At 34.5% G+C, this 26,945-nt stretch overlaps 2 protein-coding genes across 5 annotated transcripts in view; both read right to left on the bottom strand.

Annotated features, from left to right (window-relative positions):
- LOC134846099 (uncharacterized) overlaps positions 1–26,945 on the bottom strand; it is a 434,549-nt gene that overhangs the window by 347,976 nt on the left and 59,628 nt on the right. The window lies entirely within an intron of this gene.
- Positions 1–26,945, bottom strand: part of LOC134846096 (uncharacterized) — a 57,980-nt gene that overhangs the window by 16,832 nt on the left and 14,203 nt on the right. For all 4 annotated transcript variants that reach the window (XR_010162784.1, XM_063863310.1, XM_063863307.1 and 1 more), the window contains one exon: positions 20,328–20,577. Coding sequence is in view for 3 of the 4 variants with exons in the window: in XM_063863310.1 (XP_063719380.1) it covers positions 20,328–20,577 (250 nt within the window). In the remaining variant the exon portion in view is untranslated. The remainder of the gene's footprint in view (positions 1–20,327; positions 20,578–26,945) is intronic.

The following is a 26,945-nucleotide window of genomic DNA, read 5'->3' as shown; positions in this document are numbered from 1 at the left end:
GAATCAGAATTTTTCATTCAGTGTAATAACAATTGCAAATGTTAGCTCGATCCAAATGTGAGATATATTTTGAGAGCTAGAGCGAAGTTGGTTCAAACAATTTAACATTTGGCATTCCCATTCCTAGGCTATATAGGTTTAATAGTAGCAGCACCGTACTACATACTAGATGGGATCGCAAAATCGGGCCAAATCTTGTTTGACCAAAGTTATTAAACATACATCATCTGGGAGCTCAAAGTTTGCTCAAAACTGACACAATTTCACTGCATCAAAGTGCTAAAGCGCCCCAACTATGCTCGCATAATACAGTGGAGTCGAATTTAAAATAGCCCAGCCATCTTCTGTAGGGTTCAAATCGGTGTTGAAATCTGAATCTCGACTTTGTTTGATGCCCTCAAAAGTACTCTAAGAGGCGTCACTGTTATTTGGCCCAGTTTGTTCATTTATACATATAATTCTTTAAACGCGAAATTCAATAATTGAACCAAAATCAAAGTTGTCAAAAGGATGAAAATCTAGGCCTTCGATCTCAGACTCTTAGAAACTATTGTGACCATCGCACACTTGGACGAAGTGCTCAGAATAATTCAGTTTACTTGTCCACTTGCATAAATAACAAAAGACAAGAGATCTACAAGACATTAAACTTACAAGACATTACTTAAACTACTGTTATTCAGGGTATACTTGAAAAACACAACATACAATAGTTCGCCATAAGTGATGTCAAAAATGTCAGCGTACAGTAACACGTGTAGCCGGTTTTGCTATGCCATGTCGCACAAAGTATTCCCATGACAGACATTGGATCAAATAACTTTAATCGCTTTGTGGGTAAACTCAAAGCAAGTATTGAAAAATATTTTTTCTGGCCGGAACGATTCTTTGAAAACGTGGAAATTTGGTCTTACCTACGCGCACGCGCAATTCCGCGTTGAGTATAATACAAAAATCCATAAATAAGCGCATAATTAGTCCAGCATATTGACCAATTGTCACCTTTCAATCCAACAAAGTATTGCAACAAAAGCCAACTTTTCGGCTTTCAAGTCAAAAATATATCGCTCAATTGGAGAAAAACTGAATCAAAAGTTAATCTACATTCCTCCAATAGTACTTAAAATTAAATTCTATTTTTCAAGCAAGAAGTCAATCACGTTTTTTCCGGCAGCAGTTTGAACTTCTCAAAAAATAGCTGTAGTAATTTCTGGTCAAGTTTTTGGGGCGTAATAAATATCACACAAAACAGTTGCTATTAAAAACATGCCTAACAGACCGTTAGAAAAGATCAAGCGTACGCACGGAAACAAAAAAACTGACTTGCTTTTTAAAAAAAAAACTTCAGCTTTCGAATTTAAAAGAGAAAACTGGATCAATAGTTAAAAATTTTATTCCGCTGGGGAAAATGAAAATCCGCTGGGGAATCTAAAAATTTAAATTTCATTTCGAAATTAGAAGTCGATCAAGTTTTTTATAAGATTTTAAAACTTTTGCTGTTTGATAGTAAAGTTTGCTTTTTTTAACAAAGGGAATGAACTAAACTTCAAGAACAAAGTCAAACCGCGAAAAAAAATATCTAGTTTACACTGAAATTAAGTGAAAATTTTGACTTCTGAAATACAAGAGCAGCCCGTTGCAAGTTATGTAGTGCATACAGTTCAGACCACATTGATAAAAGCTCAAAAACATACAAACTGTTATTTTAAAGTTTGGGTCGTTTCTTGTATGTGGCTTGAAAAGAGGAATTAGACCCAGGCTTTGAACATTAGTAATTTACGCATAATCAAAAATGCCATAGAAAACCAGACCAAAAAAAAAAGAAAACAAATGAAGTTTATTTATTTTTGATTCCGATGAAACACTGATTTAAGCTTCGAACAGAAATTTTCCAGGGGCAAACGAAGCTTTTCAGGGCTTCAAAAAAGTCTTTTGTCCTATTATATTATAACACTTGCTTGCTTTACGCGCTCGAATTAAGACTAAAAAGCTAAACGTTCAAAACGCTTTTTCTCAAGACAGTCATTCTGATGAATATCTGAGGAACTTGATTACATGTAAAAACAGTAGCGCATTTAGGAAGAAGATGCGGACGACCCCTCCCCCAAGTGATTCGAACCCCTGACTACCTTTAGTATTATTTTAAGATTTCCATTTTTGGCTGGCTGATCCTAAAATGTTTCTAAAGATACCTTTGGCGCCATAAGATTTCATGAGCTAAAAATGATCAAAACTTTGAGCTTCAAAGGGCCAATGACATTTGTAATTCTTCGCTTGATAGCAAAAATTAATGAGCAATCCATTTTTAACGTTCCGAATTTCAAAGAAAGTGACGAAGTATTTATGCCTTTTTTTTTATTTCTCCCGACTTTTTTTATCTGATTTTTCAACTAGCCCTATTTGACGCATTTTTATATCATCTGTAAAGCATTGTCTTTACCTCAAACTTAAAAATATTTCTCAGCTGCTGTCATTTTTGTCAAGTTATGGGGGTTTAAAGATTGCCATGATGGCCAATTAACGAGCAATATATTTCTCGCTATTAATGCGTAAGTGGAGGTTTACTTGTTACAAGGAGCGAAATATATCCTTTTGTACTTAATATGGCGTGTGGGGGGATGATTTTCATTAAAAAATTCAAATTTTAGAAAAAAAAATTTTCATTTTGTTTTATTTCATTTAATTTCTTAAATGCTATTACTGCTCCATAAACATTAAAAGGCGGTCGGAACATTCAGGGCTTCGCCCTGATACGAGCAGTCTTGTTTCTTTTATTATCGAAGGAAAACAGTTCCCAATTATTTAAGTGAAAACTAACTTTGATCGTTTACTGTTAGATAAAAGGTCCTTTTGATATCCTGTTGTCATTCTTACCTCGCACCATCTCGGATACACTTGCTTAGTGTTGATTTAGAAGTAAGCGAAATAAAAAAGAGTTCGGTAACAAATTAACTGACACAAAAATATTCTTTTTAAAAACGATTTCAGCACAATTGATTGTTTTTTTTAAAAAAAATATTAAGCATGGATGTTTTCCAAACAGAACTTGGCTGCTGGCAATGTTTCAATTATCTCTTTTAAAACAAAAAACAATAAATTCACAGCCAGAGAAAGATTGCACTTAAGACTCGCAACAAGAGTCAAAATTTGTATAACATGCTAGTATGTACAGATCCCCAGGAACAATGACTTGAACATAGAAGCAAAGCTCTCAAAAGAAACAAACTCAACGAAGAGGATTAGAATTATTATTATTTCCTTGCAAACATGTGCAACTCAAAAAACATTGGTTTCATCGATGATGAAACAACATTTATTCGCTTTTCAATCTCGTGGTGCGAAATAATGATGCAACTTGAAGATGCTGGAAAAAAACAATTACAATCTCATTTTCAAGCAATACGAATTTTAGAAAAAAACTAGTAAAAATTTTGCACTAATCATTAATGACAATCGACAAATATGCAACAAATTGTGGTGTCCCAAATTTCAACTCCAGCCAACGACTCATTTTTAGAAATCTAAAATACTTTTTCGCACCTCATTTTCTATTGAACGAACACAAGTAAACCTTATAAACGTTGCTGGTAAACTAAATGTGAAAAACTCAACTTACCATAATTGTGGTTCACACTAAATAGAACATAAAAACAGCAGCTGCAGCAGTTTGCGGTGAATTAAATATAGCAGTCACGAATAAATGGGACAAAATACAGAAATCTCAGAAATCTGCAACGAAACTGCAGTGATAATAAATTCGAAAAGAATTCGATTTTTAATGTTTGTAGTTATTGACTGAAAAGTAAATGAGAAGAATCGGAAGCGATGATCGAGTTCACAATCAAAACAGAATCGATACAAATACTACCAGCAGGGTAGCTGAGCATGCTATGCTAGAGGAAGAGCCTCCAACCCGTAAGACGGCAGCTTCAAAAATCAAATAGCATTTCCATTTTTATCCTTTCATGTTGCATGATGTATCACTCTCTCATCACTGACTAGCAACACTACACGAGATAATAAGTTCGTGGAAGTAGCAAAAAAGAGAAAAATGCAATTTATTTAGAGCACAGCCTAATTCACAATTCCGTTTGAAGTGTGCATGGATAGGTGGATAGCTCTAGTGGCGGCTAGTTAGTACCATAAAGCACTACTAGCAATACTAGTGGCACTGGTACGTACTAACTAATACTACCAACCACTACCCTAAACCCATCGATGTTTGGCTGCTGCATTTGTTTGTGTAGGAAGGTACACACTACACACATTGACAACAGCGAATAACTCTTGTGTACCGCAACAACCACATGTAGTAAGTATTTAACACTCAATAGTCCCTGGGCACGCTGGGTGCTGGCTCTTCTCTAACTCTATTTGCACCCAACCAACCCCTCATTCTTCTGTCTTGTTGAACCCTACCCGATTCAATTGCGATTGCAGCCACAAGTGCAAGTGTAAAATATCGAAATAGAAGTAAGTAAGCAACACAAGTAACCAGGCGCCACCGCACGCAAAAGAGCACAAAATTAACTCAGATCAAATTCAGCAGACGGAGATACCTTAGAACAGGTTGTTATTTTACCACAGAGCACTTTTGTCCTGTGCTTTTATGATTGCAGCAGTGCTCTATGGCTGCTATAGCAGTAGCGCTATGAGTATCTATCAAATGGAATCCAAGTCGATCTATTTCACTTAGGAGCAATACATTACAGCTAGTAATGCAACTGTATCAGCAGAGCAGTTAGCGTCTTAGAAATATCACGTATAAGCTGGAAGCGGGAGGGAGCTGAATGGTATAGAGCAATAGCAGACACAGACAACACCAATACTGCACAAATGAAGTGAAAACATGTGGGAACAGTTCTAGCCGCCATGCTATTATTGGAACTATTGCAGCCCAGCCAACTAATGTCAATGGAGAGACTTTGGAACTGGAGACTATACCAGAAAGAGACTGAACAAATTAAAGGTACTTATTTCCCCCTCACCCATACTAACTACGCCGACACTTCTCACAGTTAGTCAACGCCAAACAAAAAACATCTGAAAAACAATCTTTTAGCAAGTGAAAAGTGTAAAATTGCCTGATGAGTTAATTTTTTCAATAGGATTACGACAAAAAAGGTAGCAAAAATCGGCCAAAAAGCGGGTAGACTAAAAGATACTAGCCTTTCCTGTGGACGGACTAGGATTGGTCAGGGTAGCCAAGTATAGACTTGTTTCCAGTTGAAAATCAGAGGCGAGCCACAGCGGCAACGCACTGCAGAGTAAAGCGAGGCTGGCATAAATGGAGGGAAAGGAGAGGAGGGAATATGTATGTTAGGGAGCACTGAAAGGCAGACGCCTAAATAACATTTGATTGCACAGAAGAAGACGAACGTTTATTTAATGTTTATTCTACACAAATTGAGCCAGTTCAACTGAAGCGATAAATGAACTGCAGACATTTGAGCAGACAAAATAATTTCAAACTGGTCATGCGAACAATATATTATTCTATCATTAGCTATTAATTCAGCATAACTGTAAAATATGGTGACTGTAACGAACCAGAACAAACTTTGAAGGCATAAATTTAGAGCATTTATCAATTCAAGAAAACTTGATCAGCGCTAACTTGATTCTGTAATCATGAAAATCAGTTGTTGTCGCCGCAAAAATGATTCTAAAAGACCACTTAATGAAAATCTTTCTGATATCTGAGATCGTAAGTTCCTCAGTTACTCAACCTTTATATGCATTTTTTAATACAAAGCTTGGTCACAAAATTTGGTTTAACTTTTTCTTCAATTGGAGCCAATGTCCCTTACAATTAAAACTCCCTGCGAAGTCTAATGATTTCGAATGACTACTTTCCCGCATATTGCGCATAGCTCCCCCCCTCCCACACACCCTCCTCGTACACTTGTCAATGGTGGCATAGATTGGCAGTTTGACCATCAAGGCCCTCTGTTTAATTGCAACATGACTCTTAAATCTGGTTTGGTGACCATTTTCGAAAAAGCATTCGTAGACACAACACAACATTACTTTTAAGCTTTTCTGCTGAGAAGCAGGTTGAAATTTAAAATGAAAAAATGAGAAGTTAATAGAAGGAAATGCGTATTAGATTCTACTTGTAAGCAATAAGCCAACCTAAGAGAAAGAACAGACAAAGACAATGGTCTACATGACTGGCGTGGGATTTGTCTAGTCTAGGATTCCTTTGCTTTTCAGTATTTCCCTCCTTCTCTTACAAGTCTGTGTGCCCCTATAGCATGATGAGATGGTAACTGCATAGTGACTTAAAATACACAACTACCTACGTAATAAGATTCCTTATTGGATAGTTCAGAAAACGTGAAAAAAGACCAAAGGTCCGAAATGCATGTCAATCAGAATTCAATGCTCAAAAAATCAGAAGGCAATTAAGCACATTGCCAGACAAATCCTGACTGGTCGCAGACTGAACTTGGTCGCAGATTTGGTATTTTGTCATGAGAGCCAAATGAACTTTTGTTTTCATTCTTGGCTGTGCAGTTGCTTCAGTCGAATAGCGAGATATCCAAAATTGCTCGGAAGGGAAATAGAAAAATACGAGGACATAAGATTTACTGCCATTTCTTGTATTATCTTTTCACCAGAAAACTATCAAGACCCATTAAGAACACCCAAACTTGAAATCTCGTTACCCACTCACGCCCCTATTGATTCCAAATTGAGCCAGTTCGTTACTAGATGCAATATTCGTAAATTCATAGTTGTTGAATCGAATCAGTCATTCATAGGCGCGGATATTATTCGCTAAGTATCAAAAGCGAAGCATGATTGTATACAGAACTATTGTTTAACGTTTTGGAACATGACTGATCGAAATTTATCAAAGCCAAAGTAAAATCAATTGCACGCAATCTTTTCCAAATTTTAGCCATACAAAGAAAAAGAGCAAAGACGCAATTTACAATGACGCAAAACTTTTAAACATATGGTTATTCAAAGATGGTCCTTAATCTGAAAAAAAAACAAAGATTCACTCAATTAGAAATACAAATCAAAATCCATTAGAGCATTTCAAAATTTTTCAGGTACAGTATTGGTGATGCAATTTCCTTCAGTAATCTAAGAAAAAAGCATCAAGCAGAAAAACATACAAAGCACCAAAAAAATTTTGTGAACTTTACACTTTAACTGTTTCATAGTGGGTTTTGCTTTCCCTCCAACAAAGGAAATGAACTAAACTAAAGAAATCAGAAGTCAAACCGTTACAAAATCAAAAATAAGCGTGAATTTCAGGGCATTCTCATCATTCAGATTTCGGATTCTGTACAAGGATTTTGTTTTGGTTTCTTTTTTGCAGTGCAAATTCAAAGCCTGCTTGAAAATCTAAATTAAAGAAGGACAACAGGCTGCTGTGAAAGTAGCACAGAATCAGGGATGGGTGATATATATCAAGTGATAAATATCATGATAAATATCATGATATATATCATGATATTTTTGACAAAAAAATCCATAAATATCAGCTGTATCATGAAATCAGGTAAATTTGACATGCCTCTTGCCTAATATTCCCATCAAAAGAACCGCGGATTTTCTTTGTTCTCGTTTACCGCCAAATTTGTTCAGTGATTTGTCTGGCAATTCAGTCTGGGTTTTTGCCGCGTTTTTTCTTCAACTTGTCATCTTCCAATTATCAACGCTGTTATACAGTTGACTGCTTTATATTTCAGATTTTGATCTTGATCTAGAGTTTTGGCTTCTGAGCTACTTGAGAAGGTGCATGATAATTGTGTGCAGAAAGCATCAGGCATTCTGAAAGATGAACACGTTACCCTGTCCCTTGATGGATGGTCAAATGTTCACAATCAACCAATTGTTTGCGTGGCTGCTACAACTAGTCAAGGAGAAACGTATCTTGTGGATTCAGTAGATACGAAAGACAATTCTCACACAGCCGAGTACCTTCAAACGTTGGCCGAATCAGCAGTGGAAAACAGCGAGAGTACATTCAAGTTTAAGGTAGTTGGTTTTGTTACCGACAACACTGGCAATGTTACCAAACTGAGGAGAAACTTGCAAAATTCTCCTGTCTGCTCTGACATTCCGCAGAGCGTGAAGGATATAATCATTGGGCTTTTGTCATGCAGCCCTTCTACGGCGTCGCTTGAGCGACTATTCTCAAGTTACGGGTGGATACATAGCGAAATCCGAAATCGTCTTGGAAACGAAAAAGCTGCAAAACTGTTGTTCATATTTAAAGTTTTGAATAATGCTTGAACAACAGAACGTCCAATTCAAGTTCATTTGCAAACTACAGTTTTTAAATAGTTTTCAAGTGTTCCTATAGGCTGAGTATTTGTTCCCCAACTGTTCCCCGAGAATATCAAAAATATCAAAAATATCGTGATATATATCAAAAATATCAGATTGATATGATATTTTTAAAAATATCAGATATCACCCCATCCCTGCACAGAATGCTCCGACCACAAAGTTTTATGGTCATAAAATCACAAATAAACAAGATTTTCATCCAACTTTCCTGTTTTTTTTTTCTTGGAAGGGCGATTCAATTACGTAAGGAAGACTCAAGAATGATTGTTATGATAACAGCGAAAACAATTTTGACTAAAGAAAATTGGAAGTGAGCCTCTGATCATGTTATATGATTTAAAACGAAAACCCAAAAAAAAAAATTGATCAATTTTTGAATCTGAATAACGACCAAAAGGACTCGAATATGATACCACACTTGACGTCACCAGCTTCCTTTGAGGTCGTCAAGTATAACAACACATCCTCCGCAAGAATCCCTTCCCATTTAGTGAAGTGGCGGAACAATCATGAGTTTTATTGTGCTTAATATTAACTAGCGCTTAACGCACCTCCGGTGCTTCTAATTTTTGACAACTCATAAGAAGCCGCATATATTGTGAGCTTACCAGTGAGTGTACAAGTGAGTGTACTTTGACACCTCCCAATTACAAGGTTGGTTATTTCAAATTTTGAAAAATTTTCTTATAATCAAGTTTTTCTAAACTCAAAATTTGAAAAACCATAAAACTTTGTGAAGATTTTTTATATCTAAGTCCTTTGATAAATCTTAAAATTACATAAAAAAGGTCACATCTCGGATACTAAACGCAATTGAGCAGTCGCATTTGAACGCAAGTTTTGCAGCTCTCAGAGAGTAATCTCACAGTACCCAACTACACCCTTAGAAATTTCAAATTTTGATAAACTTCATTCAAGTTTTCTGAAACCTTTTATTGAAAAAACCATTAAAAATGTCATTTCTCAAATACTACAAAGATTTAAGCACTAATAGTAGTAAATTAGTTGAGATAGGATTCGCAAACCCTGAGAGTACTATAACAGCCCCCGACTACAGGGTTAGCAAATTCAAACTTTGAAAATTATATTTTTCTTAAAATTTTTCGAAATCACAAAAGACGTCATATCTCAAAAACTACAAGGATTTGAGCACTCATATTTAGATGCAAAATTTTCCACCCTTAGGAGTCCCCTTACAGAGCCTCACTATTGAGATGAGAACTCAAATTTAGCGAAATCTTTTATATCTGAGTTCTTTGAACTTTTTTAAAACAAAATGACCTAACTAACGTCACATCTCTGAAAGTAAGAGCATTTCAGCAGTCGTATTTGCACGCGAATTTTGCAAATTAGAATTGCTGAGAGTATCCTTACAGAACCCAACTACAAGGTTGGGAATTTCAAATCTTGAATTACTTTTTAATTTGTGCTTTCTGAAAACTTTCTGAAAAATCACAAAAAATCGTCGTATCTCGTAAACTAAAAAGATTTGGGCATTCTTAATTGAGAGCCCTGACAGCATCTCACTCATTGGGTCGCTGATTTTTAACTCGGTGAAATAAAACACTGAATTGAAAATCAAAAAAAATCTTAACCATTGCAATATACGATATAGCTTAAACGTGCAAAAATAATACGTTAAAAGAGCTTAAACATGACAAGATAGTGAAGCCCGCATTTAAATATATAATAGAGCCCTGACAGCATCTCACTCATTGGGTCGCTGATTTTTAACTCGGTGAAATAAAACACTGAATTGAAAATCAAAAAAAAATCTTAACCATTGCAATATACGATATAGCTTAAACGTGCAAAAATAATACGTAAAAAGAGCTTAAACATGGCAAGATAGTGAAGCCTGCATTTAAATAAATAATAGATAGATTTGGCGATTGCTTCACGCTTTGTTTAAAAAATATCAAAGCATGAAAAATTCTAATTGTTCAATTTTCAAAAAAGAAACTTCACGTTTTCAGTTCAATTCCACAAATTATGACTTTCTTCAAACTTTGAATTCAAACTGAAGAAAAATTGTTGACACCTAGGCAAAAATGGTTGAAGACATCTAGGCAAACTTGAAAAACTCTAAGAACGAATGAACACAAAAGCCAAACCCATAAAATCAGACCGTAAAACTATTCAAATACCTGCAGATCTAACGCGAGAAATCAGAATAAAATCAATTGCAAAATTTAAACAAGGATAGCCGGTTACTGTAAAACTCTTAAGACACACACACACACACACAAATTTCTTTTTCAAATTAGTGTCGTTATATCTGGGTGGTGCTATAAAGATCTGAAAAAAAAACTGGAAATAAGGCACGTTCGATAGTCATAGTACAATAGGCAAATCGGACAGCAAATTTAAAAAAAAATGACTTGAAAAACAAAAAAATAATCATTAAAAAAATCATTTAAAACAAACTTTTTTGAAGATGTGATTCCCAAAATGGCGTTAAAAAACTCCAAAAACTAACTTCATTTGAAAAAATTTAAAATTCAGCAAAATAAGTTAAAGCAAACGGCTTAAATTAATATGCCTGCTCGTTTCAAACCGATTTAAGCATAAACAAGCCTGCAAAAATTCAAACCTATTTTTCTCGACACTGGGAAATTAGTTCTGAGAAATTTTAAACTCAAATCACGACTGAAAGACTTTAATATGATATATCACTCAACTCACTCCGATGATTATTTGTGGTAACTGATTTTGCGTGGATCACTAAAAGAAAAAGAAACTACAACCCGAATACAAAGTTCCTCTGCATTTTCAATGGTCGGAACAATGAAGATCAACAGTCACTGCCCAGAACTTTGATATCCAAAAAAGTTCATATAACATCTGAAAATGAAAACAACCGAACACGAACATAATTGACTGTTCACAAATTGTGGAAAGTTTGGAAGCAAAAAGTGGTTGAATCTGTTGAGTGTCAATATGCGAACCAATTTATGAGATAACTCTTCTGTTGAAAATAAAGCAAAATAATCCATGCAAAATATGAAGGAAAAAGATTGAAAGAGCGAAAAAGCTAAGAAAAACATCTTAAAATGCAACTTTGATATCTGATACAGCAAAAACGTCAACTCGTAGACAGAGACAAGATCTTCCGACATTCACAAATTTTAAATCAAAATAGGCTTAATCTTTATTCAGAAAAGAGGCAACCAAATAAGCCTGATAAATTTTATTGCAAAAAGAAATGAAGCGAATTCCCGAAAAACAAAAAAAACTGAATGAGTTTTCCAGTTGAATGAAACAGACAACATAACTGTACAGAAAAAAAATCTTTTCATACTTTTTCCGCTCATAGTTAAGAACAAAAACTAAAAAAATATATATATATATAAACCTGTTTTATTTTCGCTGAAAAACAGCAGGAAGTTTAAGAGACAAGAAGACTTTTGGAGTTTGTGATGAAATATCCTGCCTGAAATTCCTTCATGCGTGAAACTCCTCATTCATTTTCAGTATTCGGAGACAACTGATAACTGTCAGAAAATTCTGATAAAAAACGTGCATGCATGTTGGTTTATGCTATTATTAAATGAAAATAGAAGCTTTCTCTACTTTCTTTTTAAATTTTTTTAGCCACCAAAAAAAATAAAACTTTTTGCGACCCCCAAAGTTACTTTATTCCGCTCCCTGTCCTGTTGAGAACACCAGAAAAATCATATCGCCACCGATCACTTTCTGATCGAATGGGAAAACTTGGGTTACCTGTTGGAGCCGAATTCGTCATTTCTTTCTTCAGGCCTTCAAAATAGGTTCGAATTCGACTGCAGAATCTTCTATTCGGTCGATAGTGTGAACTAAATTTCCTTTAGTAAACCGGTGGAATGAAATAAGATGGTTGTTCTTTTTAAGCCAAGCAGCTATCGGTATGATTTTGGCGCTATTGAGGCGCTGCTTTGGAAGAAAGCCAAAAGAATCGACCTAAATTACCATATGGCCTCTATAAAAACTTCAGCAAACTGAATTAAATAATTCATTCATGATATGAGCTTGAGATGAAAGGAAAAATGAAGCAAAGATGGAGCGAGAACAAAAAGACACTGATGTAATTTTTTCAGGGAGGTATAGATAGACGCGACTAGGAAATAAGTCTTAAATTAAAGCAGCACACAAGTGGAGAAAATGGAAAATAAAAAGCAAGATCTTTCTTTTGTTTGTTACTACTGTGCTGCTCTCTCGACAATTGAACGTGACGTTGTTTTTACCACTATCATTGAGCATATGTAGTGTAACTGCGACTCCTTCTCTTTTATTTACCTCCATTATGACAGTACTATTTCTCATCTCTCCCTACTATCCAACAACCCAAAGAATTGTTTCACATCTTACCTTTCTTCTCTTCACGCTTTAATTGTTGTTTTCACGTCCTTGTCATTTGGTGTTATTTTTCAACCAATGTCGAATCTAATTCCCATTTTTCACACCATTTAATCCTTCAATATAAGAAGAGCGAAAATTAATACCATCTGAACATACGACGTTTTATATTTTCCTTAGACATATGAAACAGGTATCCGAAATAATGAATGGCGTCTAAATCTTTTGTAACCCAACGCAACTCAAGGAAAACCATACAAAATTTGCCATTAAAGAGCCTCGAATAATTTAAGCACTTCGGTCGGTGAAAAATAAAATGGAACCAGTCAAATATTAAAGCAAAATGAAACACTCAACCATTTGGTTTAAAGAAGCAATTTTAAGCCTAGCGAATGTTTTTTATGAAGAATGCGTCTGCTTCAAAACAAACAATGGTATGTTGAAATACAAACAATTGAGATGACACCTGCTAAGAAGGAAACTGCGTTGAACACACATGGAATAGGATGATAGATGGAGAAAAGAGATTTCAAAACTAGTTCACCACAAAGCACATACACCTCCGACCTAATTGGGAATATTTTTGAGCCTGTGCAATTTATCGGGTAGAGCAGATAACAAAGTTAATTCAGCACAAGACAGCACAGCACTACTTGTCCTTAACCTTTAACCCATTAAAACTGTACCTCTACTAATCGGATCAAAGTAAATCCCCGCCCGCAGAGCATTTATCAACATCTTTACTCCACTATTTGGCCTTTTTCGGTTACACCACACCCCGCATCCTAATTTACAACTGACTCTTAAGACCCCCTTCTTTTTAAGGCCGCATAGTACTCCCAATTCTGGGAAACTGAGCCTCGGTTATTGATTTCATTTTTTCTCTGGTTCCTTATTTCATTTTTGACATTCTAACAACACTGTATGTAAAAACTGAAAACAAGTGTAAATCAGCAAAATCAATGCGGGTGCACAACAACAAAATGTCAACTATTTGAAATTTGGATTACAATTGTTCGGCACTTCAGTTAAAATAATCGATTCTGATTCGCAGAGAACTCGAATATAAATCTAGATGATATCTCTCCACTCCCAAAAAAACCTGTCGATAGCTGGAGGACAGTAATTTCATCCGTAAAATTTAGATAAACTCAACTAGAGAATGTGAAAAAGAGGAAAAGAATATACAAAAACAAAAACAAGGAAACCGGTTGCTGTGCAAGTAGCTTTGAAACTTTCGACCACAAAAAATATACTTTTTTTGTAAATTGTTACGCTTTTGTACTTTCCAAATTAAAAGTTGATCACATTTTTCGCAACCTGTTCAAACTTATTGTTCGATTAATGAAGTCTACTGTCCTTTTCACAATGAAAAGGAAATGAACTTGAAAAAATCATAAGTCAAACGCCAAGAAATCAAATATGAGCATGAAAAAACTTCCTGAAAATACAAAAAAAAATCAATACCTTTATAAAACCTATAGCCTACAATACCTATAAAAACACTTCGTTCTTTCACACTTACAAAAAAAAGTATAGCCAAAAAAGCTAGCAACAAAGCAAACTCGAAAAACTATTGAAAAAAACGGTATATGCATCATCAGAAGATGGAACTACGCAAGAAAAACATTACTGCTTAACTTACAAAATGAAAAATGATCCCTAACCAACATATCCAATAGTTTAAAAACTGCTTAAGCCGTCTGTTAGGAGAATAGATTGAACGCGTTTGTTATGGTTTGAAATGATTCTCGTTTTGTTTTCATTTTTGGTGTTTAAGAGCCCAATCTGCCTTCGTTTCAGCAAACTAACTAGAACAAACTTTAGAAGTGCAATATATGAATTGTGACACTCATAAGTGCATTAATAAGTATTAGTACACTTCTGGACATAAAGGAGCATTTAAAAAAACGTCTCCTTGAAGACAAAATCTAATATGATTTATATATGTGCCTTTACTTCGTTCATTAATGCCTTGACAAACAAATGTACATAAAAAAGACTCGCATTAAACTTAACAAGAAACCGAAGGCATCATTAGAACGAATCATTTTTTGTCGAATCATTAAATAAACACAAAGCAAATTTTAAATTTTAACCGTGCAACTAAATAAAAATCCTGATACAAAAAAAAATTTGCCTGAATTTTTTTTTGCATTACTTCACTTTAGAAAAAAATGTTTCAAAATAGGAGACACAGGGATGGAGCATAGTATAAGGCGACAAAAATGAACCTATACAGAACTTGCTAGAATATACACCCAAGAACAGCCAATACAAAGCTGTCAATGAACCGAAAACCGATCGAATATAGAAGCATTTTCAAAAACAAAACTAAAATGTGACATTGAAACTCTCTGAATACCAAATATCTTAGGCGAGACAAAACTTTTTTGATGAAACTAAAAAGACTGGAGAAAAATAAATTGTTTTATTCCGCTGTGAAGTCTTAAAATTTAAATCCATTTGTTTAAGCTTAACACTATTCACATTTTTTGCGAGCAACTTGAAATTTCATATATGGGAATATGGGAGAACGTAACGTTCTTTAACAAAAAAAATAAAATTAAAAAGAAAGAAAAAATTAAATCGTGAAAAAGCCAAATTAAGCCAGGACAAGCATGATTTCCTGAAAAACTGCGTTCCATTCGTTTATTGACACGTAAAAACCTTCAGCTCTGAACCTCTGTCAGCATGTAATAAATTAACTCATGGAAAAAACTTTTTCTATTCTTAAATTACATTTTCTTGATGAATTTGGACACATTTACTCAGAAACTAAAGAAAATTTTTTCATCGACAGAGAAAATTGATCTAATATACGCTATATGATATATCAGTACTGGATTTTAAAGATTAACTAATTGTTTCAAGGTCCTGAAAATCGCAGTTTCCACATTCTGGATTGAGTTTTCCCAACTGTGTCAAATATAACACAGAGGCGGAGCTGAGCTTCGAACCATTTGCAATACAAATACGAATGACTATGAAAATCAATCGAAAAAAAAAACTAAAAAAAAAATCATTTTCGTCAATAAAAATTGCAACAAAAGTCCAAAACACCCGGAACAAAATTGCCTGCACCATTATAAACTTCGCAAAGAGCTTTGGTAACGCTATAACGAATCCAATTTTTCAAAAAAGTCCTTTCTACGTTCATTACATATAAAAACATTAATCAAATTGAAAAAAGCCTTCAAAAATCTTTTTTTTAAAGACAAATTGCAAAGAAAGCCAAAAAACATCCTGTACCAAACGACGAAACCATCATCACCAAAAGAAGCTTTACAAGAAGCAATATCAATGCTAGAAAAAAGCTCTACCTTCAAAAAACACTATTTCTGCGCGGAAACTAGCCGACAAAATAAGCAGACAGACAATCATTTAAATAAGCCAAAATTCTTTATTTACAAGCAAAACAGGTCTCAACTGGAATCGAACTTCCGGGCTTTGTCTTCTCAAGCATTGGGATTACAGCAACTTGCAATAAAGCTAAGCTATTGAGCTACGGGAACTAAGCAGACAATATAAACAGACAGAGACGAAAACAGATAGTCCGAAAAAGCACAAAAACTCTTAGTTGGCAAGAAAGGGCCCTACCGGATTCGAATCGCAAATGTTTGACGTCTCAAGCAGTTGTTTTACCTCTACTCCAGATGCGCCGGATGTTTGATTGGATTTGGTAAAACTACAACCAATGAGAAAAGCAAATTTCGATTCTGTCGGAATTTTAAAATGCTGAAAACAACTGCAGTGGAAATTGTTTACAGCTAAAATAAACGATTGTTAGATAAGGCAACTAAGCCGACGCAACATAAACAGACAATTATTCGGCCGATTTTTTTTTGAAACGAAACATTTACCGTTGGAAAAACAAACTGTTCCAGGTCAGATTCAAACTCAGGACCCTTGCCGTCCTAGGCGTATTCGTTACAACCAAGCTAAGTGTGCAAGAAACACTAAAAAAATTTGAAACTTGAAGCAAGGAAGGTACCACTAGGAGTCTAATGAGTCTGTGGACGAAGTTGTTCACGGGAAAACAAAAGTCTAGAACCCGATTACAATACCCTTGCTGTCGCAAGGGTAAAGAAACTACAGAGCTAAGGAAAATTGTCAGGCTGAACAACCAATTTGTTTGTTACGTATTTCTCAACTCAAATGAAACACTTGTGTTTATTTCGTTCTTTCGAGAAAGAGTTCCTTCAGATGGTAAACTTCCTTCGGATGGTGAAAACTGGCATTCTCAGAACTCAAAAAAAGGCAAGCACTTGAAACCAAGTGTTGATACTTTCATTAGGGTATCTCAGATCATTTCATCTCGGCCAAATTTCTAGAACTGAATTTCTAAGCAAATTTAGTCTGAAGTGGTTCTTGAAAAACGGCATTTTAGGAGTATAAACTTCAATTTGAGTTTAATTATGTCTAATTGCGTAGCTAATAATTGGGCATACATCCGAAATTAATTTACTGCTACATTGTTCGCCTTATTTATTGAATTTCGCCTGGAAAAACGGGTTTAAAATGAATGACGAATTTCTCAAATTGAAAAAATAGCGATATTAAGCAACAGCATTCGACCTAAATAATGGAAATTTACAAATTTTGTTATCGCTTGCAAAAATATTCAGGTCATCAATTGATTAAAGAAATGGATAACATCTGATCGATTGGCATTGAAATAAATTAAATTAAAATTTAGCTTAAATTTGAACTTGTAGTAATCTATCATTGCAGAGCTCATGTATTTATAAGGCATCCAAAAATTACAAAAAAAAACTTACCAGGAGAAATGTTGCACAATTTATGGTATGTAGATACTTCAGCTAGGGTACAGCTTCAGGAATATAGGATTGAATGGAAACCAAACACAAGTTTGTCATCATGGTCATGTTGATTTTGGGAGTTAAATTATATCAAGCTTTGATCTGTGTGTGAACAACCTTCAGATGCAAAGTTTATTTGGCAAAGATTCCAGCTGATAACATCTATTGACTACTTAATTGAAAGTTGCTTATAAAATCTTAAAGCACTAAATTAATAATCAACTTTGCAACAAATATAACGGTGAGAAGTAAATTTGGTAGCTTTTCCCATTATTTTCGAAGTTGGTAATAGTGAGTGAAATAGTAGAATCTGTGCCACACAAATGATATCGCAACTAGAAAGCGAAAGGACTGCATAAGTGTATTTCAGGGTTAAAACCTGTGTTCTCTAATTTCGATCAACCTTTTGAAACTTTGTCCCATTTATTACAATTTACGACCCAATTAAAACAATCGTAAAACGGAATCGCTCACAAGACCCATCAACAAATCGAGAATCATAAAACTGTGACTCATCAAACAGTTAGGATTTCACTTTACTCAAACTCGATTACTTTTCTCGATCAACAGAGAGCGTCTTTTGCAACAGCTTCAAAGCAGCAACACCAAACCATTAAACAGCATTCATTTCATATAAGTTTGCTTTGCATGTTGCAACTGCATTTATTCCTCGAATTTGCAAATGGTGACAATGATATATCTATCTATCTGCTGCGAATTCTACAGCTAGGGGAGCAGCACATGCACAACACTAGCATAGCATGCTAGAAGAAGAGATATCAACGTGGCTATTCCTATTTTACGACCGTAAATGACCCAAATGTCAGGGCTAAATCGGAACAGAAGATATACACCTTTATAGTTAAATTACTACTCTATGACAATAAAAAGGAGCAACATTCCATTTTGCCAAGATGTGACCCAAATTGCCGATGAGCGCGGCCACGCGTGATCGAAATGCGAAAGGTTTATTTAAATCACTAAATGCCTTAAATGATAGATAGATAGATAGATAACTCAAAAGAAAGCCCCGCGCGAACCCAATAAAAGCAGTAGCACAAGATGCAATTCACCATTGCTCGCATACATCTCTCTTTACTTCAAGAAGTCAGGTACTTAGCTCACCTTTGAGGTACACATATACACCATTACAGTCCACGCCATAAATCATCAAACGCACCTATGTCGATAATTTTCTGCAGAACCTAACTGCAAAAAAAACTTCAACGAAACTCAGAAAACGCAAATGAAAAACTTAAGAAAAAAATTACAGAATTGAAGTCGTATCTTGCAATCAGATCTTCTAAGCAGCCAACTTCCGTGATATGCTTCACTAGACTGTATTTTTACACAATCGATAGAGAAACAAAAGATCAAGATTTTCCATTTTCGAATCTTTTGATTTAAACTTTGTTATGATGTTATGAGGTATTTTTTGAAAATAAAGACGGATGAATGAGGCTATTTTTTACACAGAATTTCACGAAATTTTTCACACAAATAAAAAAACAAGAGAAACCGGATGCAATGAAATTATCAGAATATTCCTACTGCGGTACCAAAATGAAAAAAAAAAACCAATTTGTGAAAACTGGATCAATAGGTGAATTTTTCTATTCCGCTTAGAAAGTTTAAAATTAAATTCCACTTTCGAAAGTAGAATACGTTCTGAAACAATTTTAAAACACCACAAACACAATATTTTTGCCTTATAAACTATTTGAAAAAAAACTGAGTGTATATGATAAAAAACCGGAAATGAGCCGGCCGAAATAAGGACGGAAAACCACGAAACCTAAAATATGGTTACTACCTGCTACCGGTATGTTTGTTGAATTATCAGGAAAACAAGCGTGTCAGTCAGAACGCGACCCTGCTCGTAATGCTCAGAGATTTTAAGAAGTTGGTTTACATGAAAAAAAAGACGGAGATTCCGGTTACAAGACACTTGATCTCGCATGCGTAAAATGTCGTGAAAAACACCTTGAAAAGAGCATCAAGTGATTGGTCGCACAAATAAGTTGTTTCAAAACTAAACTCACTTTGATTCGCAACAATAAATCATAGTAATCGATGAATAAGAATACTTCAGAAAAATGAAACTAATTACTAGCGCAACTACACATTCAGTTAAAAGAAACTTCGACTAAATGATTTTTCGTCGAAATTAGGAAAACGACTGTTGTTTGAATGAAAACTCAAGAACCTTCCACTTCAGAGACGTCGTTTTTTAATGAGACACAATTTATATTATTTTGAATAAATGAGAGAAATGTCTGAACATATGATATTTGTACTTAATTGCGAGGCACCCGAGTTAAAACTCCTCAAATGTAACGCTCCGAAAGCATCGCACATGAATGATAATGTTATCCTTGAGCTGACTAGTGTTATACTAAAAATAATGAACTCTCTGTTCCAGGAAAAAAACAAAGAATCATTCAAAAATAGTTGACAGAAAACCGAAATGAAAAAATAATGAAATCGTATACAAATAAAGTTTCTCAAAAGAAAAACTTCCACCCTTGAAGTGAAAATTTAATAAATGCGAGCAAATAACAAACTGGCCTTCTAGATATGGATAACAGTATTATTATCCGAAGACACCCTTCTATTAAAATGGCTGCTCCGAAAGTTAAAACCATTCAATTAAAAAAGCAAATATTATAAACTCTGATGGCAACTGTTCCACTCTTAAACCAATTCAAAACAAAGAGCGCCTATTCTATTGCACGTCAATTATCAAAAAAATGGCGTCAAGAAAAACTTGCAGTAATTTTTCAGCACGCCAGAGGAAATAGAAAACATTCGTTTCAAACAATAACAATATTTGAAAAGAAAAAATTTTGTACTGACCGCCTGTACAATTGCACGTATATGAAAAGCTGTGCGGAGGAGCTGCCTCTGAGGTCCAGGTAGTTTCCCTCCAGACACACTTTGGAGGAGAAGCAGAAGGCCCTGCGGTCTGTCTTGTTGAACAGCCAATACACTGGACTCTCCACCAGTGGGAACTTCCGCCTCACCCCCGCCCCACCCAGTGCGCCCGCGAGGGATGACGTCATCCCACTCAGTTCTGACATTGCGTCTGGCGTGTCCTCTTCCGCCACTGAAACAAAAGGACGACGCTAAAGCTGGAAACAGGTCATCGAAAAATAGTTAGTTTAGTTAAGACTACTACATCACCCAGGCAAACGATCATCTTAAAAGATTATCGACGTTAAAAGACTGTTTTCTCCCTCTTTTTCGGGAGAAAAAAAACAAACAAAGCGAAGAAATCATCCACGTAAGACGATAGATTAGGCAATTAGAATCCGCCTCTACATCAATTTCGCGAAGAATTTCAAAATTTGATAAATAGAGCAAAAAATACAAACATACAACGTAGCCAACAGACATTTGGAAAACTGATTATGAGCTCAAGAAAACCAAAAGCAACGATTGACAGTTTTTGAAACATTTTCTAAGGAAAAGAAAGACTTTTGAATCAAATAAACATTAAACAGACTATTCGAAAAGAGTCAATGAGCTCAAGGAGAACTCAATTTGAACTTAAAAATATAGCTAACAGACTTTTAGAAAAGAGTAAATGAACGCAAGAAACAGAAAAAATACACAGAGGCGAAACTGAGCTTCGCAGCACTTACGATACATACAACTAGATCTATTAAAATGAATCAAGATAGTTCTGAAAAACACATACCCAAACAAAAGAACGCAAAATCAGCATCGGAACAAAATTAACCAGGCGGTGACAAAGCCAAAAATAACTGAGCAGAAACTCTTCGAGCCAAATTTTTTTAAAATTCAAAACTGATTAAAAATTTTTACGACCCCTTTCCCCTCATAACACACATAAGCACGCAAAAACGTTTTCGCGCATCACACGACGCTAAAAGAGGCCACTAAGCCGATATAAAATAAGCCGTCTATTAAGCCGAAAGAAAAAAGAAAAAATAATCAACAAACCGAGTGGTAAAAACGCAAAAAAAACTTAAGAAGTGCGGAAGGAAATGTTTAAATTGTGTTCCCTTTGAAAAGAACCCAAAATTAGGTCACTAAGCAAATAAAAAATAGGCAGAAACATTTTGTGTTGAAAAAAGTTTTTAAGAAAACAAAAAAAAAACAGAAAAGGAACACAGAGGCGAAGGAAAAGGAACACAAAAGAAGGTTCGTACTAATACACTACGCTTCGCAAGCTGGCTAGTGTAAACACGCCAATGTAAGTAATATTACGAGTAAATCAACCACTAAAAGCACCATTACAAATAAGCTCAGCAAAAAAAACAACGATACCCAGATGTGGCAACTAAGCCGACAAAAGACAAACCGACAAATAAATGGCCGACACTTTTATTTGAAACACAATTTTTCTCGTTTGGAAAAAACAAGACCTGGTCAGATTCGAACTAAAGACCTTTGCGTCGCAGACTTACCATTATCTCCAGGCTAAAAGGGCCAGAAACACTGAGAAACCTGAATTAATTATGAAACAAGGTATCACTAGAAATGAGTTTAGAAGTCCAGAACAGATGAGTCCTGTGAAAAAAAAGTCTAGTACCCGATTGCACTACCCTTGCTAATCGCAGCGTACATATTGACTTGTTTTTGAATAACATCAATTTCCAGAATACCAAAAACAGCCTTTAAGCTTTTTGAATTTCAATAAAAATTTCAGATTGATATTTTTGATAAAACTAACCCAATTTGAAAAAAACTGGAAAAAAAATTATATGCCCATTAAGCTCGTTGAAATTCAAGAGCATTTTTTGATTGGTGCTTTTTTGATAAAATTTTGATTTAACAAAACTGGATCATTAGGTAAATTTTCAATTCCGCTGTGAAATCTTAAAAATAAAATCCACTTTTGAAACAAAAAAATGATCAAATTTTTCGTGACCTTAACAATTTTGATGTAAGGCTTAAATCATTTGTTCAAACATCTTGGATTCTCCGGCACACCTGGCCTAGAGCTAAGGTCTACATCTGGGAGGGCAAAAATCCTAGGTTTGGATCTCGTCCGGAGCTAGTTATTTTTCCAGCTGAAAGTATTGTTTTTTGAAAAAACAGGTAGCACTTTTCCAACTGTCAGTTGGCTATGTTAAATTATTTTCGTCCCAAATTTGGTCAATTTACTTGCCAGGTGTTTCATTTTTAGACTTTCTACTTTTTCAGTTCAATTTTGAATTTCATTGTGGGTTTTTCTGCACAATAAAACTCTTGTTTCTAAAGAAAAAAATATCAGTTTTGGATGTATGCTCTCTGGTTTATACATTTGTCGGCTTTAAGTGTTTGTATTTCGTTTTTAGCAACTTAGTAACAGAATTACAATGAGTAGTTTCATTCTCAATTGGTTCAAAGTGATAGCACAGCGAACTCTTTAAATGTTTAAAAGAAAAATTGAAATAAAAATTATTTTTTGATTTATGATTACTGCTTATGTCTCCTGAAGTTATTTGGCGAGTGTAGATCGAGATTCAAGAGTGTTTTATTTCTGATCATAAATTTTTCGAAAATCATTGATTTTTTCATTGGCGGTCTTCGTTTTTATTTGATTTGCGTATGTACGCTCTATTTTAGCTTGATTTCCTATTCTGTAACCGGAGACCGTAATTGTTTGTTTTTTGTTTACCGCAAACTATCATAGGAATGGGTTGATGAGTGATATGTCATATAAAAGACCTTACAGTCGTGATTCGAACCACATTAAAAATTTCAAATTTTTTTTACCCGAGTTGAGAAAAACCGATTTGAAAAATTCCATTTTTTTCGTCTTATTTTGAGCCAAAAAAGCAAGCGAGCAGTCTTATTTTAACTGCTTATTAGCTTACAATAGCTTACTTTAAAACATAAAAACATAGTTTTACTTGAGTAACGTTAGCGCCTTTCTGGAATCAAAATTTTCAAAACCTCAAAAAGTGCAAAATTTGCAAACAAGTTTTTTTTCCTTTTCCAAGTAACTTTTCTGAGAAAAAATTGTTTTTCAATTTGTTTATTTTGCTATGACTGTCGAATATACCCAATCTCTAGTTTTTAATTCAGCTCCTTTTATCACACCACGCCGAAAAAAAACGACAATTATCTAAAAAAAACTTTGTTGTATTTATTGAGACTAGGCTCGGATTATTTTGTGACACTTGCACAGTAACCGGCTATCCTTGTTTATCTTGCAAACGCTGATTAAAAATGCGAACTAAAAAAAAACAAAAAACCAAAACAGCAAAACATTAACTTTTGCGCGAGACTTATCTGAAAAAAGGAAAAGACACGAACTATTCAAGTGAAAAGACATTTCTTATTTTCACGCTTGGACTTCTTTAAACGCTTCTTTAGAGAAAAATAAATTTTTTTTTGTAGGCTGAGAATTTCAAAATCATAGCCCAAATTTGAAATTATAGGTCCAAATTTTAATTTATAAGTCCATATTGAAATTATAATACCATAAAAGGAACATAAGCGTCAGAAAGGATTGCAAAAATTATCTTCAATTAAGAAAAAACAAAATTTAATGGAAAACAAGGATAGCCGGTTGCTGTGCAAGTAGCAAAGAGTGTTCCAACCACATTCATTCAAAACAACAAAAAGTTTGGCAAATAACTCAGTTATCAAATTAGTGTCGTTTCTTGTGCGTGGCGTGGCCTGATGACAGAACTGTACACGCGCGTAGTAAGTTAGTAATCTAGGCATAATCGAACAGTTGTTTTCGAATTTTTGTTAAAGTTTATTGCCAAAGCAGCTCCAAATGAAGCTTCCAATTTTAATTTTTTTTTCGCAATCATTTTTTTTGCCTAAAAGACTAATTTTCATACAACGAATATTACTCAATCGCTTTAATTGCTGAAATTAGTCCAAAAACTCAAAAGTAAAGGTTCAGACCGGTTTTTCTCGGCACTGGGACAACTTTTGAAAGTTTTTAAATGTCGTACGAATTACGTCTAAATGGGCTTCAAAGGGATATATTTTGATGATGGGACCCGATTCAATGATAGTTTGTGGTACCTGATTTTGTGTGGAAAACATAAAAATAAATATTACGTTCCTACCCATTTTCAATGGTCGGAAAAATCTTAATTTTACAGAATTATATAGTCTATTAGGAACTCTACAGAACTTTATTAAGTTTTTCTTTTTAGAAGACAATAGTTTACCTCCCCAGCTTAGTCTGATTCGCCGCACGCTTAATGTTTCTGAATACTTATTTCACTCCGGCGTAGTGCCAGTAATTGCTGGATCGCGAAAAGTTATAAAATTTTGGTCTTTGTCTTTTAAAGACAATTTTTCATTTGTTTTGAATTAGATGCTTTTGTTTCATGGTTTCTGCTAGCTTGCAAAAATATTTTTCTGTAATATCGCAAATGGTGTTGAATAATCCGCTTCATGGTGTTGAAAACTTTGGTTCAGGTTTTTAAATTTTTATCATTTGCTTTTCTTTATAAGCAAGCAAAATGGAGACTTTTGATACCCAAATATTTATATTGAACTTGCGAGTGTAATTCTTTCGATTCCAAGTTGCCAGAGTTTTGCAAAGGTTCCTTTCAGTTTTGAAATTTTTGACCACGATTTTTTGAACAAAATCCTAATTTTGTCTTATTATTTCCACCTCTTACTTATGAAAAACCAATTCCATCTGTTAATTACGAAAAATTATTAGTGTTTTGATAACCCGAAGATAACTTATGGCTTCGGTAAATAGTTTCTATGAAAACTACGAACTTTTTGTTATTTTTCTGCAGACGATTGTTTGAAATTCGTTTTTTTGTTTCATTTTTTCGTTTTTAGGCTTCTGTTTAAATGAAGCGAAAAATGGATTTTTCGTTTTGTAAAATTTTCGAATGAAACCCAGTAATCATTTTTAATGAATTTCCTGGAGTTATATTAATTTTTGAGATTCAGGATTTGTATCAGTTTTTTTTAAGAAAATGTAATATTTTTTAAACATTGCTATAATTTGGTATCCCAAAAGGTGCAACATTCCGCTTCGCGTCTGTTAGTAATATTTAATTAATAATACTTTAAATTTTGGAGCGTAGGGAAGACTTTCTTTCCTCCGATATCTTATTATATTGGGCTTTTAAACCAATCCTGGTTTTAATTTTGTTGTGGTTTATAACTTTTTGTGTCACCTGTGGAATTCATGTTCGGTTGCCTGGCTCTTCATCTTTTATAAAGGCACTTGGGTGTTAATACTGACGAGTTTAGAGAAAACTTTGCAAATGTCTCCACAAAATTTTCAAAAGTAGCGCTTTTCAAAAAATAAAAAACCAAAAGATAAAAACCAACAACGTGCAGCGCAAATGATATAATCAAAATAGCTGACTCGAAAACACATTCAAGTTTTCAACCCGCGCTCTACCCTATTTTTAGTTTTTACCCTAACTTTAGTCAGCGCAGTGTAATAGTACGACTGATCTCTTTTTTGTAATCTAAGTCGCAAATATTGGTGTGAATGTTTGATAGCATGTGCTTTGAGATTCGATTAGTAAATTCAGTAATTTCAGATTCGAAAATATTTCATTTGATGCATTCTCCTTCATGAAATGACCCGAAAAAATCTATTTCTTTCAAACAATATCAGCATAACATAACGACAATTTCGATTTCGGAAACTTTCTAACTCGCCATATATCTCGCAATTTTTTTAAATGCATATTTTTCTACATAATGTGTCTTTATCATTGCCCCGTTTAATCACATGCTAAGTTAGTGTGGATGCTTTCAGTTTGTTATATTTACCCTTGCAACAATCAAGGGTCTTGCAATCGGTTAAAAGACTTTTTTTCCGTAAATAACTTTGTTCACAGGACTCGTCTGGACTCATCTCTAGTGGTACCTTCTTTTATAACAAATTCAAACGTCTTAGCCTTCGCGGTCAACTTGGCCTGGAGGTAACTAATATGCCTGGCACTACAAAAGACCTGGGTTGAAGTCTGACCAGGACGTGTTTTTTTTTCAAACGGGAAATATTCGGTTAAAAAAATTGTCGGCCAATTATTTGTCTGATTATCTGTTGTCGGCTTAGTTGTAACATCCAGGAATCGTTTTTTTTAAGCTGATTAAATTTTTCTTTATTGTTGCTTTTGGTGTTTGATTTACTCCTACAATTTGTAATTTTACTTGCCTTGACTTCGTATTTCCTTCTTTATTATTTTTTGTTTCGCTAATCCGCAGACCAAATTATTCCGGTCAATTTTTCATCAACATAAAGACCTTATTTTGGGTCTGTTCATGGAAAACAATATTAACACTCCCCTCCGCACTTTTCAACTTGGTTGTATGTTTACCACTCGGTTAGTTGAAATTTCATTTTTTCTTTGGAAAATTTTTTCACTTAGCAAATATTTTAGCTTTTCTCGGAAAAAACCTCTACTGATTTACAAAAAAAGGGGTATCAATTGACAAACCACCTACTACCCTGCGTGCCTGCATACTCCCCTAGAGTCTCTTTTTACTTGACCTCTCTGTCTGTACCCTTCGAAA

The sequence above is a fragment of the Symsagittifera roscoffensis genome, chromosome 5, assembly GCF_963678635.1.
Source record: "Symsagittifera roscoffensis chromosome 5, txSymRosc1.1, whole genome shotgun sequence".
In the NCBI taxonomy this organism is placed as follows: domain Eukaryota; kingdom Metazoa; phylum Xenacoelomorpha; order Acoela; family Convolutidae; genus Symsagittifera; species Symsagittifera roscoffensis.
This window is presented reverse-complemented; position numbering and strand designations above follow the sequence as displayed.